Source organism: Oryzias melastigma, linkage group LG10 (genome assembly GCF_002922805.2).
Source record: "Oryzias melastigma strain HK-1 linkage group LG10, ASM292280v2, whole genome shotgun sequence".
Taxonomy (NCBI): domain Eukaryota; kingdom Metazoa; phylum Chordata; class Actinopteri; order Beloniformes; family Adrianichthyidae; genus Oryzias; species Oryzias melastigma.
In genome coordinates this window covers 6,070,574-6,087,186 of record NC_050521.1, presented here as the reverse complement: position 1 = coordinate 6,087,186, position 16,613 = coordinate 6,070,574, and the positions used below count along the sequence as shown (strand labels likewise).

The 16,613-nt window shown below is 36.3% G+C and overlaps 1 protein-coding gene across 6 annotated transcripts in view; it reads left to right on the top strand.

The window, feature by feature from the left end:
• The window catches only part of diaph2 (diaphanous-related formin 2), a 406,507-nt gene that overhangs the window by 103,649 nt on the left and 286,245 nt on the right, over window positions 1-16,613 (top strand). For all 6 annotated transcript variants that reach the window (XM_024283228.2, XM_036214087.1, XM_036214089.1 and 3 more), the window contains 4 exons: window positions 5,184-5,323; window positions 14,604-14,678; window positions 14,779-14,848; window positions 15,686-15,822. In XM_024283228.2, coding sequence (XP_024138996.1) covers window positions 5,184-5,323; window positions 14,604-14,678; window positions 14,779-14,848; window positions 15,686-15,822 — 422 coding nt within the window. The remainder of the gene's footprint in view (window positions 1-5,183; window positions 5,324-14,603; window positions 14,679-14,778; window positions 14,849-15,685; window positions 15,823-16,613) is intronic.

The following is a 16,613-nucleotide window of genomic DNA, read 5'->3' as shown; positions in this document are numbered from 1 at the left end:
ACTTTTCAAAAAAAAAAAAAAAAAAAAGAACTATGTATTTATTAGTCTGCCAGAGTGGGGCTAGCAATAGGCACAGAAAAAGGTGCCAGCTTGTTACAGGCTCATTACAGGTGAAGATGACATGTAGAGGTGCAGCCACTTTGGCATTGTCTCCGTGTTCTTTCCTCAATAGATGGCACGACACGCCGTCACTCCCCACGGCATACAGGGAGGGAGACAGAGGTAAGAGGAGAGCTCCCAAAACCTTTCCCTTCCTCAAAAAAAAATATTTTGGAGGTTATACTAGTATCAATAGATAGTGGATTCAATAGGCAGCTGATGCTCCTGTAGCTTGTCTTTGTCTAGGCTTCTCTCTGCAACAGTCCTGTCCTGTCATTTTTTTTTTTTTCTTTGTTTTTATTCCTCACATCTCTAACTTTGTACATCCAAATAAAACAGGCAGCATTTTTTGGATTAATTAATATTTTTTGCTCTATTTTTTTTTCCCCAAAAATGTTTTATATTGGGCATTTTGTATTGTAAAAGTACAGTTATTGCTTCATATGGTAAGGTAAAGCCTTATCACTATACTACATTATTACTATTGTATATAGAACAGCAGGAGAATTCCTCCATCTCTCTTCTGCTTGTGAGTCCTCAGCTGCCAGTACTGAACTGTAATCCTGATATTTTCTCAAAGGATTGTATTGATTTGGTCTAGGGTCATGAAAAAGCAGTTATTGGTCAGTGTCTTTGGTTTCCAGAGGTCAGAACATGGGTTGAAACCAGAGCTCGAACTTTTTTGGACTTGATGGGATGCTTGTTGGGAATTGCTGACAGGTATGGTGATAAATGAAAAAGAGGCAATCTTTTTTTTTTTTTTTTAATCTCACTAGACACATTTTCAAAGGATGCTATTTAAACAGCCATGCCTAGAAAATTAAATCATCCTAAAAACAAGATGTTTGACAATACATGCAGTTGTTTTTTTGTTTCATATTAAAAGTGTAAATTTTACCAGTATTATTTTTAACAAATAATTTATATTTTCTGTATTGTATAAAATACAAAAAAAATGTGTTAAATGTTGCATTTTTACTTTCCTTGCATTAATTAAGAGTAGGTCACTTTGGCGTCTTGCGGTTTGATTCCTGGATCTGGTTGTTCTCCTCATGCCTGTAGGGTTTCTGTCCAGGTACTCACATTTCCTCGCCCAGTCCAGTGATGTGCATGTTGGGTTGACTAGTGATTCTGAACTTTCTGTAGAAGTAACTGTTTTTTTTTTTTTCTTCCTTAAATCTCTTGTTGCTCTATAATGGAGTGGCTACAGAGCCTAGCCGTCTTGTCTCCAGATGATTAAACTGTCAGTATTGCAATTCTCTTTGGATCGGACTTTGTCCCAGTGAACTTTTGAGTACCTGTGTGACAAGTTTTTTGTGTTCTGAATGGGCAGTTGAAGGTCCATCAGGTGAACAGAACTTTTAAACATTGAAGTTGGTTCTATAACCCAAACTTTGGTGGCCAAAAGTCAGCAAAGTTGCTCTTATGTGAAAAAAAAATATTTGCATTTATGTTTATTTACAATATCCCTTAACTATTAAAAAAAACATATTTTTGTTTTTTCTTTTACACTTGAAGCCATAACTTTAGGTCTAACGTACAAAAGATGTCATCAGTGGGAAGACAAAATAAAGCTCTATTAGAAGGCTATGAATCATGTTGCTATAAAGCTATGAAAGACGCAACTCGTTTGTTTAGTGGACATTCTTGCCTTTTAAAGCTCACTAATTCAGTTAAAACAAGCTGCTCAAGTGATAATCAGGTACTTCTTGCAATTTTTTTAGATTAAATGCATTTCTGTCACTGCAAGTTCACTTCTTTTGGGTAAGGAAAAAAGAAGGCCAGGGTTTCTTTGCATATTGTCCCTTGTGACCTCATTGCAAGCCTTTGGTCTTTATTAGTAACCAATAGTAAAAAAATAAATAATGCAATGGCTGAAACAAAATGTAATTGACATAAAAATGTAAAAAAAATAACTATTTTTTTTTTCTTCAATGCACCATGCAGACCTGCAAAGAACTTTCCACAAAATACTAAATATTGTAATAATAAAGGCATGCTTGCGTAATGCAGCTGATATGCAAGTGTGTTGAAATAAATAAGAAAGAGAGTGTCAATATTATGAACACACACAAATATATATATATATATTTTAAAAAATGAAAAAAAAAAGATCTCTAAACATTTATACAAAACATTTTTAGTTTTTCAAAAATTCAGTAACTTAACTGTGTGTCATGGTTATTTCTTTTCACTCTACTTTTAAATAAGTAAACATAAGACATACTTGACTTTAGTGGTGCCAACCTATTGATGTGTAGATTGTATGGGCTGCATAACATCTACTTCCCACCATGCTCAGCATAACAAATTGAGTCAAGATTTTGTTCTTTTACCGTTTTCATTCACTGGTGGTTCTTTTTTTTTTTTTTTTTTTTCTTTGTGAATTGACTGTACCTTTTTATTGATTTGGTTCTAGTGTTACATTCCTGGCACTATTGGATCAAACCCAGGTGAAAGACTATCCTAAATGTTTGTTTAGATCTCTCAAGTCACTTGTCTTTGCTACATTTCCATCCGGGGAGTATTGACTTTGTTGAATAATGAACACTTTGTCCTTTTATTAAAGGACTTAAAACGTTTTTGCAGACTTCAATTACTATAACTTGTTTTTTAAAATCTATTAGCTTTAAAATTTTGAACTGTGTCCCCACTGGTTTCATCACACAATACCTTAGAATGCCTAATAACGGCATTCATATGTGTCAGAAATTAATATCACATGATATTATACATTTCTGCTTTCTCTGAATGTTGAGTTTGGAGTTGAAAATGTTTTGAGTTAAAGCTTTACAACATAAAAATATGCAAAATCACAAGATTACAAGCTTAATTTTATTGCAATGAAAAAGGACATACCTCTGTCGATGCACAGGTTTATATGTTATATTTCAGGAAAAAAAATCACTTATACATAACCTGAAAAGACATATCTACCTAGTAGATTTCCTTTATTCTCAACTAGATTTAGTTTTCTTTACTACAGTTGTTTCTATCAGGCAACCAACAGCCACTATTAGGTTTTTGCTGATTTGTATCCTTCTTAACTCATTTGCTCATTTCCTACTCTGCTCTTATCGTCCTCGATGCCAACTGATATTTGTCACATATAAGAGGTGGTGATCATGAAGTGGGTATTTTTGTATTTAGTTCTTCGTAGGTTCTTGGTAGAGTTCTCTACATCCCTCACTGAGATAAGGTTCTGCAGGTGCATGGTACTTAGCTTCTTATTTGATTCCAGCTGAAATTCTTTATACAAGGCCCTACATAAAGGGGATTATGAAACATAGTCTTATAGTGAGACAAATGCGTCATTTACATTTTGAATTTGGTTGTCTCTAATACAGAAAACTGACAATAATGACAAAATATAAACAATTGTTGATTGACTTGTATTAAAAAAAAATAGTTCCCATGTTAAGGCTCACACTGTTGTCTGTATAATAGAACTCATAGAAATACCTTACTTCTGACTCCAGCAAAATGAAGCCAAGTCGCCATTTTTCTATGATACGGACGTCGCTATGTTTGAGCCAGACAGCTGTGATTAGTCCGAACCAATCTGAGTCAACGTTTCTGTGGCAACTACTGTTGCCTATCAGAAAATAACTTGTTGGAAATGAAAGCAGATCTGTCAAACACTCGAGGTAGGGGCCAGCGGGCAGCAAATGCTTTTACTGAGGCATCTGATTGATCAGTACATAACTTGAAAGTCTTATAATAATGAAAAAAAAAAAAAAAATTAGCAAGAGGTATCAAAACATGAATGGTTATTCTGACAATTAGAATAACTGAGTGAAAGCTGTTGATTTCTCGATATAAGTCGATGGGATTTTTGTGTTCCTGTTACAAAATTCCTGTTTGTAACGTGAGGAGGGAGGGATTGCCCAGTCCTGTTCTTTTATACAGTCAATGGTTCATTCACACTCTGTCATATGATACACCTAAAATGGTTACCATTTACAGAATTGAAGCATAAATCATTTAGTTTTAGTCAGTTATACTTTGCTTTTTTCATAAAAAGCAACATTAAAAAAATATACAACCCTTTACAAATAAAAGTGGGATCTTTCTCTTGTATTACTTTACAAATCAAACTCAAAGCTGAGCTTACATGGAAAGAACCATATTAATGGTGGCCTGCTGTTTGAACGCTTCTGGTTTGTACCCCCCAAAAAAGGTTCATTCATGTTGACTTTGCATTGCTGCAGAGCAGCAGGCTTCTCTTTTCTCCAGATAAATGAGCAAGCTTATTTCTTTCCAAATTGCCTATTAGCACACCTCACTTTGTGGGAAACCAGCAGTCCAGGGATTAACACAGTTGTTCCCTTTGCCAAGCAGTCTGGTTTAGTCATATGTGATGCAGTCTCTATAATGTGTTTCTGCTGTATTTTTTCGCAGTTGTTGCAGTCAAGAAAATTTCCCTTAATGGAGCTGATTTTGGGCAAAAAAAATAATAATAATAATAATAATCAACTTCGATAGAAGGCCTTTTCCTTTTGCTTGTTGGAGCTTCTTAGAAATGGTATTCAGTGAACAATAAACTCAATCACTGACCATCTGTGAGATCAAGCCATAAGTCAGTGTATAGCACAATGTTAACTTCATTACAGCCTTGTAGAGGGAGTGTGAATGCATTATCTTGTTGAGCTGAAAGTTTGTGTAATGCTGCTAGTAGATAGTCTCATTGTGTAAGCATCAGTGTAGCAACATATCCCAGTGGAGATTAAACACAAGAATCCATTTACTTCCAGCATGAGCTGCTGCGGATAGCATGTGGAGCCGGCATTTGGCTCCGTGACTACAGCCCATCATTAGAGATGCAGCAAACAAAGAAAAGAAAAGATCTTGGCAGTGTTTTCCTTAATCTATCTAAAACACTGGAGTTGCAAGTAATTTGAAACAATCGCTGTAGATCTGCTTATACTTCTCCTCATAACATTGTTTCTGAAGCATTCATGAGACTGTAAATGCCTTTTATCACACACATGTACAAACAAGAGTTTTTGAGTCTTCATTTTGTTGTGCACCAATGCTGTGCTTATATGGATATCATCTAAAAAATGTCACGTCTGTGTTTGTAGGGTGGACTGAGAAACAGCAAGCATGAGTGTACACTTTCGTCCCAAGAATATGTCCATGAACTTCGCTCTGGCATCACTGAAGAAAAGCTGCTCAACTGCCTGGAGTCCCTCAGAGTGTCCCTCACCAGTAATCCCGTCAGGTAAGTCGTGAAGCTCACACAATTTATTTTAAAGTTCCACGCCAATCATCTTTTCATGTATCGTAAAAACAATCCCAGTGGTCTTTTGATTAGGATTATGCTGTTTTTAGCCTAAACCAAAAGCCTGTCATTTACCAGAACATAGTTTCTTAAATCAGCAGAAGTTCATTAGAAATTTGCCTCTGAGTTGTGGGCGGGGGTGTTGCCGCAGAGTAATCCCATTTTTTAATCCCATCCCATTTTTTAATTAATAAAACAGTCAAATATGTATGTGAAAATTAACATTTTTTAGATCATTCTATGACATGATCGTTCAGTTAATCAACTAGTCACAAGCAAAATAAAGCTTTTTTTTATTTTTAGATTTTAAAGTATTATGCTCAGATTTTGGAGTAAATAAGCGTCTATTCTGGCAACCTGACAGTCCAGTCCATGTTGTCATCTTTGTTCCCTTCTACTGTTGGTCTTTAGTCACTCTGCTTTTTGGCCTTTGAAGGCTGTTTCTCAGCTTAAATAGTTTTGGGGTTTCTCTGTGAGTTCTGACTGATCCCGGGGCCACTTGAAGTCTCGTTAAATGTCATTCCCATCTTTAAACGCTTCACTCTATTTTCTCATTTCTTCCTTGACCTAAACAATTTGAGTACATGTTGCTAAATGTCTTTGGCTTGGTTTCTCTTCATGTTTTAGTAGCTCTCATAGTCTTTGAGGCTCAAATTTCAATAGAGTTAACATTCTATACATTGAAATGAAAGACTTCACATTCGTTAAGATCTACAGTTTAGAAAGGGATACAGCATGGGTCTTTAGGCAAGACGCTTCATGCTATGTAGCCACAACTGGACCTGGATCCGGGTCTCCCTGCGGTGGTCCCCAGCCTGGCTAAAATACAGGGTTGTGTCAGAAAGGGCATATAGTGTAGAACTCTTTGCCACACTAAATGTGCGGCATAGTGAAAGCTGATTGGAGGGAATATGCCGAAAGGTGAACAACAACATGTTAGGTCCCATGTAAAAACAAGTTTTTCAAATTTCCCCTATTCAACTCAAGTACAAAAACTTCTGAGCACATCTTTGTGTTCAAGCTAAAGTTTTCCCAACAAAGTGTTGTTGTTGTTGTTTGTGGGTATATACCCCTGCTTTGTTTTTCTTCTGATGTTTGTGCTGTTTGCTAATTTGCTCCCAAAGGCCTGTGTTTGTCTAATAGTTTAATTGGCTGGGCTGTGCACCTGTTTGGCAGCACAGGTGGCCATTGGGCCATTGTGCTTAGGGCCTTATCTTCCAGGCAATCCCACACAGGTGTGTGGCATACAGCCTTTGCAGATCCACCCACAGATGGCATTGCCTGGAGCATCCACTGCCTATCCTTTTTTTTACCCCGTTCTTCTCATCTGCAGTGTTTTGCACTTCTCTTGAATTTTCCCAGGCAACTTCTTTTCAGCCTCCAGCTTCATTCTTCCACTTTGATTAGAATGTTTTGTCATTCAGTCAAAATTGCCACAATGACCTGCTACCTTTTATTTACTGTGAGGTAAAAAAATTAGTATTTGATAATCGCTGATTAAGTTAACTTCTGTGTTTCACAGATGAAGTGTACCTATCATTAACATTTCATATATCAGTTATCATTTTTAGTGGGACAACTTAGAAAATAATGACTGACAAATACGTGTTTGGCCTATTGTATATCTCATACATATACATTCTTGCATTTTTCATTCACACTCATTTGCCTGTCTTAAATATATAGACTTACTTTAAAACAAAACAAAAAAAAAAACAAAAAAAACCCCAAAAAAACAAGTTTGTAGATTTTTTTCTGAACAGATGCTCTGATAAAAATATATATTTATATAAAACAGTTTTTGTTCTTTCGAATGTGATTCGAATACCACTGCTGCAAATTGATCTTAAAATCTGCTTGGTGAAGCTGCATTGGGGTGTAGTAGTTAATGCCCATGCCTCACAATAAGAAGCCCCTAGCTCAAATTGCAACCAGGACCTTTCTGTGTGGAGTATGCATGCTCTTCTTGTTCATGCATGGGTTTTCTGTCTCTGCAGTCCAAAGACATGCTTCATTGGTTCATTGAAGATTCTAAGGGTGCGTTTCGACTGAGTGGTCCGGTACAGTCTGGTCTGGTAAAGAGTAGTACGGTACGGATCAATTAATCCTGGCGAGCTTCCCCACTCAGTTAAACCTCACTTCCACTTAGCGGTTTATTTTCATGGTGTAGTCATTGTAGTGTGACAACTAGAAAAGCAACAACAATGGAGGTCATCCAGCAGCTCGTCTTTTTCTTGCTTTACTCTTAATGCATTGTGTATATTTGATGTTGTTTGAAAGAAGATTGCAGACGGCTAAGAAGAATACTGCAGTAAAGAGGAAAATGGAAACGCTAGCTTAGCACTTTACTGGTGCTTCTAATGTCGTCATCACTTTCTGCCAATCAGCGGGTGGCTTCTGCAGCTCCGCCCCAACCATATCGTTCCATTCTACTATGGACCTGAAACGGATGGAGGCCCTCAAGAGGTATGGGTCGGTACTGATAATGGGTCCATTTTACAATGGAAACACTCAAAATAACGGACCAGATTGGTCAGGGTAAACGAGACTTGTCTCTCAGTGTGAATGTGAGTGGGTGTGGTTGTGTCACCCTGTGACCAGCGGGCCACCTGCCCAGGTTGTACCCCTCTTTCTCGCAGTACGTAGCTGGGTTTGCTCCAACAACCCTTAGACCCTAAAGGGATTCAGTGGATTCTGCAGATGAATTGATATTTATTTTAGCCTCATCCTTGTTTTACATAAACTATCCTTAGAAGCATACATTTAGAATGTTTTCAGAAAAAATACCTTTAATATTTATCTTTTGTTTCGTCTTTATACAATCTGTAAGGTGCATTTTTTTTATTTTAGTCAAATTCAAACCATTTTTACAGGTATTTTTATGGCAATATTCTAGCCAAAAAAGGGAGATATAACAGTAGATTGAGTTTTTACATTTAATGTATTTCAAATAGTTCCAAAAATAAGTTTTCAGCCTATTTTGCTTTTGACTATTTTGGAAAACGTGAACTTTCCCTAATTAAAAAAAACAAACAAACATATTTTACCTCATGCAACAATCAGTGTCTACATTTGACACAAACAAGCATTTGCAAAATATTGCAGTACCTTTAAATATCACTAGAAACAAGTTACAGAAGGGAGCAATTTTATGTTATGAAATCCTACTTAAAAAAAAAAAAAATCTTGAATTCATGGTTTATATTTCATTGTATTGAAGCTCCTCTATTGGGTGGACTCCACAGATTTTCAAGCTTTACTTTGACCTTCCCAGTTGCAGTCTTTGGAACGTTTTTAAGTTGGGCAAAGAAAACAGTGAGTGTTTCCACCTTAGGCTTCATTTTCGCCATGCAGAATCCAAAGGCTGATGTCAGAGACTATTGGTTCAGTGCATGTACCTCTATGGTGAAACTATTATGAACTCATTTCTCTGAACCAGTGTTCACCCTTGAAAGCTTGAGCCGGAAATTGTGTTTGAAACTGACAAAGAAAGTGAGAAGTTGCCCACAAGGGATCTTAGATGAATTGAATCTCTGCCAATGAATGACACCTCTTCACACTTTTCATTTTTTTTATCATCTATCCGTAAGTTGTTCATGATTGATCCTCATATTGTATTTTGTCCCGGATTAGATTTATCATAGTCCTTGTCAATTTTAATGTTTTTATAAGTATAAATTTCAAAAGATTCTCTTTAGAAAGATCAAAGGGATGAGTTGTCTAAGGACTTGAGGCACGTGTGTCTCTTAACATTGTGGCTTAGTCTCATTGGAAATCTTTTCTTCTTGAAATGATGGAGGAAAAAGGAATCAATCCCCTTTTTTTGATGCTCTTGATGACTGAGTCATGATAAAAGAAGGAGGTGTAAAAAATTAAAACTAAAACTCAAGATTATTTCATCCACAAAATACAAAAGAAAATGTATGGCAGCAAGGCAGGATCTTTAAAGATGATAATATACAAGAAATATAGTGTTTTCATTTATATACAGATTTGTATGTGTACATTTCTCTGTTTCAAACTAAAAAAAAAAGGAAGACATTTACTGGTAAATCCAACATTTAATGTTGTCTTTGTTGTTCTTAATGTCTTGAATAGACTTAAGAAGTTTACCGTTGAAGCTCTTTACAGCACTTTTTGTTAGTGTTAATCTGGAGATCACAATCCAGATACCTATACCTTTGGTAGTTACATTTTTAATACATTTAGGACATTATTTTATCTTTTAAAAGGTGTTGAATCTATGAATACATTAAGTTCACAGAGTAACATGATAAAAACACTTTTATTGTTGTGTTAATCTAACAGAGACATGCACACCTCAGTGTTTCCAAAATGCTTTTACACACATAAAAATCCACATCTGCTCAGACATTTATCTTAAAATGCCTTGGTAAAGTCATATTTTGGAATCATACCAAGAGCCCCCAAATCACAAAAAAAGAAAACAAGTAGTGTTGACACTAACTTTATTACTTCTATAATTTACACTATCGAACAGCAGCAACATTTAATGATTTGTGAATAGTTTTTGGCTGGATTCAGATGAGAGTATCTTTTTCAACAGCATACCAATCCATGCTCAATGCATTACATAAATGCTGTTACAGCCAGCTCCAGCTCCAGCTCCAGATCTCACATTGCCATAGTTTGATGAGGAGGATGTGTGTTAGCCAGAGTTGCATACTAATAAGAAAGTTGTCTTTTTTTCCAACACAAACGACAACAGATTAAAGAAAATAGGTAACTGAGTTCGTGAAAAGCCATCGTGTAAGAAAACTGTGTTGGAACCTTTACAAAAGGTTAAAGTGTTTGAGATGCTTCTATTCCACAGTGTTGTGTATGTACCAATAGCGGTCAAAAAAAAAAAAAAAAGAATCTGCATACGGTGTTGGGTAGGTCAAATGGAGCTCGTCATCGTCATGGCAGCTTTGACTTTGGCTTGACTTTGACTTGTGACACTAGACATCCTGATGTCTTGCATAGCTAATACCACAGTCGATACCACAGACGACCTGAATTATACATAACTCCCGAAGCAGACAGGGATTTAACATCAGGGTTGTCTAATCTAGCAAAAATCTCAACATATACCCAACAGTTTTTAAGCCAGTTCTTTGCAAGTTCAAGCTAACGTCCAAGGTCATGACTATGCCTCCTGGTCTTGACAAAATGTGGAGTTACTAGCACACCTGTCTGCTATGTTTTTCTTTTTTTTTTTTGCCAAGCTCCTACACAAGAGTAAAAAGGGATATTTGAGATCCAATGTGGAGAAATCATGACATACAGTACAAAATATGATGGACAACCCTGAACTCTCTGCACAGGAATTTGTAGAAACTGAAAGTCACTTGTGACAAGCTGTTCAGAGTAGTATCTGTAAGCAATGACTATCAGGGTGTACAGACCCTTAGTGGCCCCTCTCTTGTTGAGGTCAACTCTCTGACATTAATGGTCACCAATTACTATTAAACTAGTTGTTTATCTTTTAAAACTTTGTTTTTATTAGTTTTTTTTTTTTCCTAGCATAACATCTTTCTCTTCGGCTGAAAATGCTCAGATGGCCGGTTCTAATTGATGTAGCTGTTTACCCAAAAATCAATGCCATTTAATAAATGGATATTTTGGTTGGCAATTTAGATGTTATGATTTCAAATCCAATACCTAAGTGGTTAGCAGTATCCTGGAGCTTAATTTTAAGAAGCCTCAGTGGTTTAGTGGTAAATATATATGTGCCAAAAGAAAAGGAAAAAACTGCTGCAATAGCGAGAAAAATATCAGATCCTGGTTGTCAGACAACTGAATATTACCCAAAACCCTTAGTGTTCCTTAAGAATTTACCAATTGGCTACTCATGTACATTGTGTTACTGCCTGAAAGTGCCTAATTTGTTTTTTTGAACTCATAGCCAATGATTTTTAATCAAAAACCTGTAAATAAATTATAAGTAAATATAAAATGATTTTATTCTAATAGACGTAGTCTGATTGGCTGTCAGTTCAGTTGACCGGACTATTGTGGAGACTCATTGGTGAATCACTGAGTGGACTGTGCTGGTTTCAGGTTGTTTGGGGGTTAGATCCATTTGTTGGATTGCACATGGTGCCTCAGCTGGAAATTTTCTAGCTTAAATGGGTCAGTAAACTCACAGAGGGACAGTAGAAGACGCTGGTGTGTAATTCAGTCTGAAACATATTGTATTTGCACAGGAGCCATCAGTGACAGGGCTCCTCACCTAGCCCTCATGAAGTAATAAAACTGGTTTATTGACTGAAATGAGAGTTTGCACAAGCCAACCCAATATGAGAGCAGTGATCAGTCAGCTTGTGAGAAAAGTTGGTGCCTCGCTGATTCTGTTGCTTTAGCTTGTTTACCACCATGTTCTCTGCTCAGATGCTTTATTTCTATACTCTTGTTTACTTTTCATCTATTTTTCCACAGCATTAAATGCTTTTGTTTTAGTCTTTTGGGTGTTTTCTTCTTGTCCTTTGAAGCTCATTCCATTGATGACTTTTGGCTTTTAACTTAATAGAAGCAGCACAATGCATAAAGACACAACAATAGTTGAAACTTTCTTTATGAACATGAACAAATTGTGCATTTTTACGTATCTTACTCACTTTTTTTTAGATGTTAAAGTTGCAGGCATAATTGCAAATGGTGCCAGTCATAATTCTTTCCATTTTACAGATGGTACACCATACTCCTGTTCTCCCTGACAACCACACTTAATATATGTTTTTATTTTAAAATTTGTAAATATTTTGGGTTTTTTTTTGTTAATAAATTGTGGCTTATTGCTTAAAAAAAACTCACAATACTGGAGTTTATCTTCCCTCCATGTCTAGCTTTATTATGACTTCAGATAATTATTATTAATAACAGTATGAAATATGCATCTTTACACAGGTAAATTTATGTAAATTTAAAACTACTCATGTTTACATTTTGTGCAGTACGTGTGACATAACAACCTAATTGTTTTTATCCAAATTACCCCCAAAAAATAATATTAAAAAAAGGAATTACTTTTCTTTGACTTAGTATACATTTTTTACATTTTGCCCCAGGACTAGACATGATTGCAGAAAGTAGTGCAATTTGGTGGCACTTAACCAGAGGATTAAAGCCATCAATATTGTATGAACAAGTTATTCCTGTGGTTAATGAAATCTTTTTATATAAGCCCCCATTAGAAGGGGGAAAAAAAATTAAGGGAAAAAAGGGAAGTTTTATCTCATTTTCCTTAAAGTGCTTTGTTTGACCAAACACAAGCCAAATTCAATTCACGTTATATGTGTTGCTGCTTTATTGTCTTCAGACTCGAGGCATATGTGATAAAACAAACCCTCTTAGATTATTCTGATTTATCAGTCTTATTGATGCTGCTCACATAATGAAATAAAACACGTTTTTGAAGGAGATTATTGTTTTAACAAGTGTTCTGTACATTAAGGCAGTTTTCTAATGAGATTGTATTGTCAGGACAACGTTAATAAACTCTGAACTTTGTGGTGACTTTAAGCTGAATTGATGACAACCTTGACAACCAGTAGATGTATAGAGAAAAATAAATGAATAAAGACTAATGATCTGTTTTAGATGTAAAACAGGTATTTAGTTCTTATAAAACCTTTTGGAGACCTACGTCATTTATGTTATTTATGAAATGTTAACTGCACACAACCCCTAGTCCCTATTTTGAAAATTTCTATTTGCTATGTTTCAGTCTACCTTTTTGGTGTGCACCTTTACAACTATCAGGATGCCTGCAAAATAAGCCTTTGTCACTTCACAAAAATCCCAGAAAAATGTTCTAAACACATTTACAGCACACTGCATGGAGAAAGCAGGTTATTATGCACCTGGTTTACGGTGATAACCAGCTTTAATTCATCGCAAAGCATGAAACTGTAATTATGTAAAACCCTAACTTGTCCTTAGGGCAGAGGACGACATATTGTTCTCTGAGCCGTTCCCACACACCTCGCAGGTGTCACAGAACATCCTTGAATCCTTTAGCGATGTTACACTTTTATAAAAAAAAAAGGTGTTTTATGGTGCAAGGATCTTATTTTGTGTTCTCCGAAGACTGATGTCTTGGCCCCTTATACATATTTTTTATATATCATAACTGTACAAACTATGTTGTTATTTCTAGATTAAACAAAGACAGCTTGTTTCTTTCTTCTGCCTTTCACATATGCAAAATAAATGCTTTAAAATGAGCACACTCTTGCTAAAGTGCTATTTATAGGCATTTGTAAATATTATTGTGTTTTGTTTTAATAAAAGAAATGGATCATAGCTATTCACAGCAATCTATATTACCATCTTATAAATTGACTTTGTTTGTCTATGAGGGAAATCTGAGTAATGGGGACTGGGGAGCTGCTGTTGAGCTCTAATTTAGTAAGAGATTAAAGAAATATCTCACCTCAGCTTTGCCTGCCGCCTCAGGCAAATGCATCTCAGTGCTAATGGAGGGTCTCTTCCGACTCACTGAGTCAATACAAACAGCTTTAAAACCCAAACTATTATTATTTCAAATCATTGTCAAAAGGGCCGGATAAATTATTGACTTATGTTCTGTTTATGCAGGAAAATTGCTTCATGCATTTTGCGTCACTGACGGGACCAAACGCGAGAAATGCTAATGACATAATCTGGCTGTGACCACGGTTTCCCCCTCCCGGCCTTCTCCACCTCCTCTCTCTCTCCCCCTCCTGGCTCAGACAAACGGGCCGATCTTCACTGGATCATTTGCCATCTCCTGATACGCTGTGGTTTATAGCCAATTATCTCCCACTATCCATTATCGATTACAGTGTTATCTTACTTGCATTGCTTAATCTTTTGGCGCCGTTACATCGCCGCTCACAGGGGGGTCCTGATACCAACCGCTCTGCAATGAGAAGGCTTGCTAAGATGGATTGGTGTTCATTTATGTGTAAATGGGTACAGTCGGGTCTTAACTCAGACTGTATTCATTACCAGGAAGAGGACAGGATGGCTTTTGAGTCACTCTGTCTTTTGTTTGGAAGGAATAAAAGAATGACGGATCCAGCTGATTGCTGAACCTTCAAATCAGTCTGAATTAGCTTCTACAGGCTAATGCGGCATACTCTCACCCTCTGATTACCACAGAACAAACAGGGAAATCATACCCACTAGATAATGTTCCATCTAATGTTTGTATATCTCTTTTTTCTTCTTCCAGCTGGGTTAATAACTTTGGTCATGAGGGACTTGGCCTTCTTCTGGATGCTCTGGAGAAGCTCCTGGACAAAAAACAGTGAGTTAACTCTGTCATCATCACTCTTGAGTTTTTTTGTTTTTTTTTGTACCACACATTCACAGCACTTTCAATTATGTGTCTTTTTCTTTGTTTTCAGGCAAGAGAACATCGATAAACGGAACCAGCATAAACTCATCCAGTGCCTCAAGGCGTTTATGAATAATAAGGTTTGTGTGAATCAGCATTGAAAAGAAAATCCATTGAATTGATTCTCTGGATCTTGGTTCCTCAAAATCTACCACCCCTGCTTAATTTCCTGCTTTCATTTTCTTACTGTTTTGATGATAATCTGAATCAGGTGTGTTCATCGAGTCAGAATCTGGGATCATGGGTTATAAGCAGCACTTTGGTGTAAAGTAAAAGCAGGATCATATCCCTCCCAATTCCAAGATATTCAGTAAAAAAACGTTATTTTTTTTTAATTTTTGTTTGATAAGGAAATTAGCATTTACAAATTAGTATAACAGTGATAAAAACACACCCAGTAGAATTTTGTAGTTCATTGCATTACACGTTTTATAAATGATTTTTATTATTAGCTCTAGTAGCTATAATTCTATCTGCCGGTTGACACGTCTTTGAAGATGAAACAGGAAAAGGAACCTAAATTTACCATTCTAAGCCCACCATCTGAGAGCTTTTAATTATCTTTTTGTGGAAGGTCTGGCTCATTTCTCCAAAGTGGCACTCCAAAGACAAATGAACCATCCGTATTGTATCTCATAGAGTTAACCCTTTCCGATGGTCCTTTTGACCTAAGGCTGCAGTGGTGGGCAAGCCAGATGCTACAGGGAAGTGTGTCCCTGTGCTCCTGTCCTAAATTAGATTAAATTATTATCCTTTTCCTCTCCTTTTGCCGTCATTGTTCTTCCCTTGACACACCTAAGAAACTTTTTTTAAATCACATAATTGTTTTTATAAATTCCAGTTTTTTTCTTTATTACAAATCTGTCCTTTTCAAATAACTTTTTTTTTTAAATTCTAACCCATGTGTTCAATTGCAGGATGGACTGCAAAAGATCTTGGGAGACGAGCGCAGCTTGTTGCTGTTGGCGCGAGCAATCGATCCCAGACAAACCAGCATGATGACAGAGATCGTCAAAATTCTCTCAGCCGTCTGCATTATCGGGGAGGAAAACATGTAAGCTGAAAGCACATTTTTGTCTCACTTATAAAATCGTCTGACTCACCCCAGGAGCTCATTCTACTATAATGTAGAAGTGTTTGTTACAACCCAAAGATGCGTTTACACCAAAAGCTATTTGTGGGTCAGGTGTGGGCAGTTTTAATGTTAAGTCTATGTACAGATGCAAATAGAGGTATTGATTGATTGATTGACTGATTGATAGGTTTTAATTCAAGCATGGCTTGTGAAAAATACAGGACAATACACACTGATTTTTCAAACTCATTACATACATAATGAAATGCATTGATTAGAAAATAAGAAACAAACAAAAACAAAGACACACTTGTGTCACATTTGAATTATTAAATATAGTAATTATTAGCTAAAGTCAAGTAGAGTTTGATTGATTGCTTGAAAAGGAGTGGGAAGAAGCAAACTTATATAATCCCACCCCTTTTACTAATGTTTTTGTAGAGCCTTTCAAACATCATCTGTGTATTCCATGCATTGTAAATGAGATATACTGTCAATGCTTCCATGCAGTGATGAGACTTAAAGATTTTTATAGTAGCTCCTCCCACACGTGGCCAGGAGCATTAAGTTTATCAACACATTTTTGGACAAGCATCAAGCTGGCATGCATCAAAAAAACAGGCAACAGACACAAATTTGATGCCTTTAGTATCAAATCTGCTAAAGGCATAGCATCTAGCACTGAATCATGTTTGGTGTAAACGCAGGATTAGAATCAGAGTTTAAAAGTACAAAAATCTCAATAAAACAAGAACGCATACATAGAATTT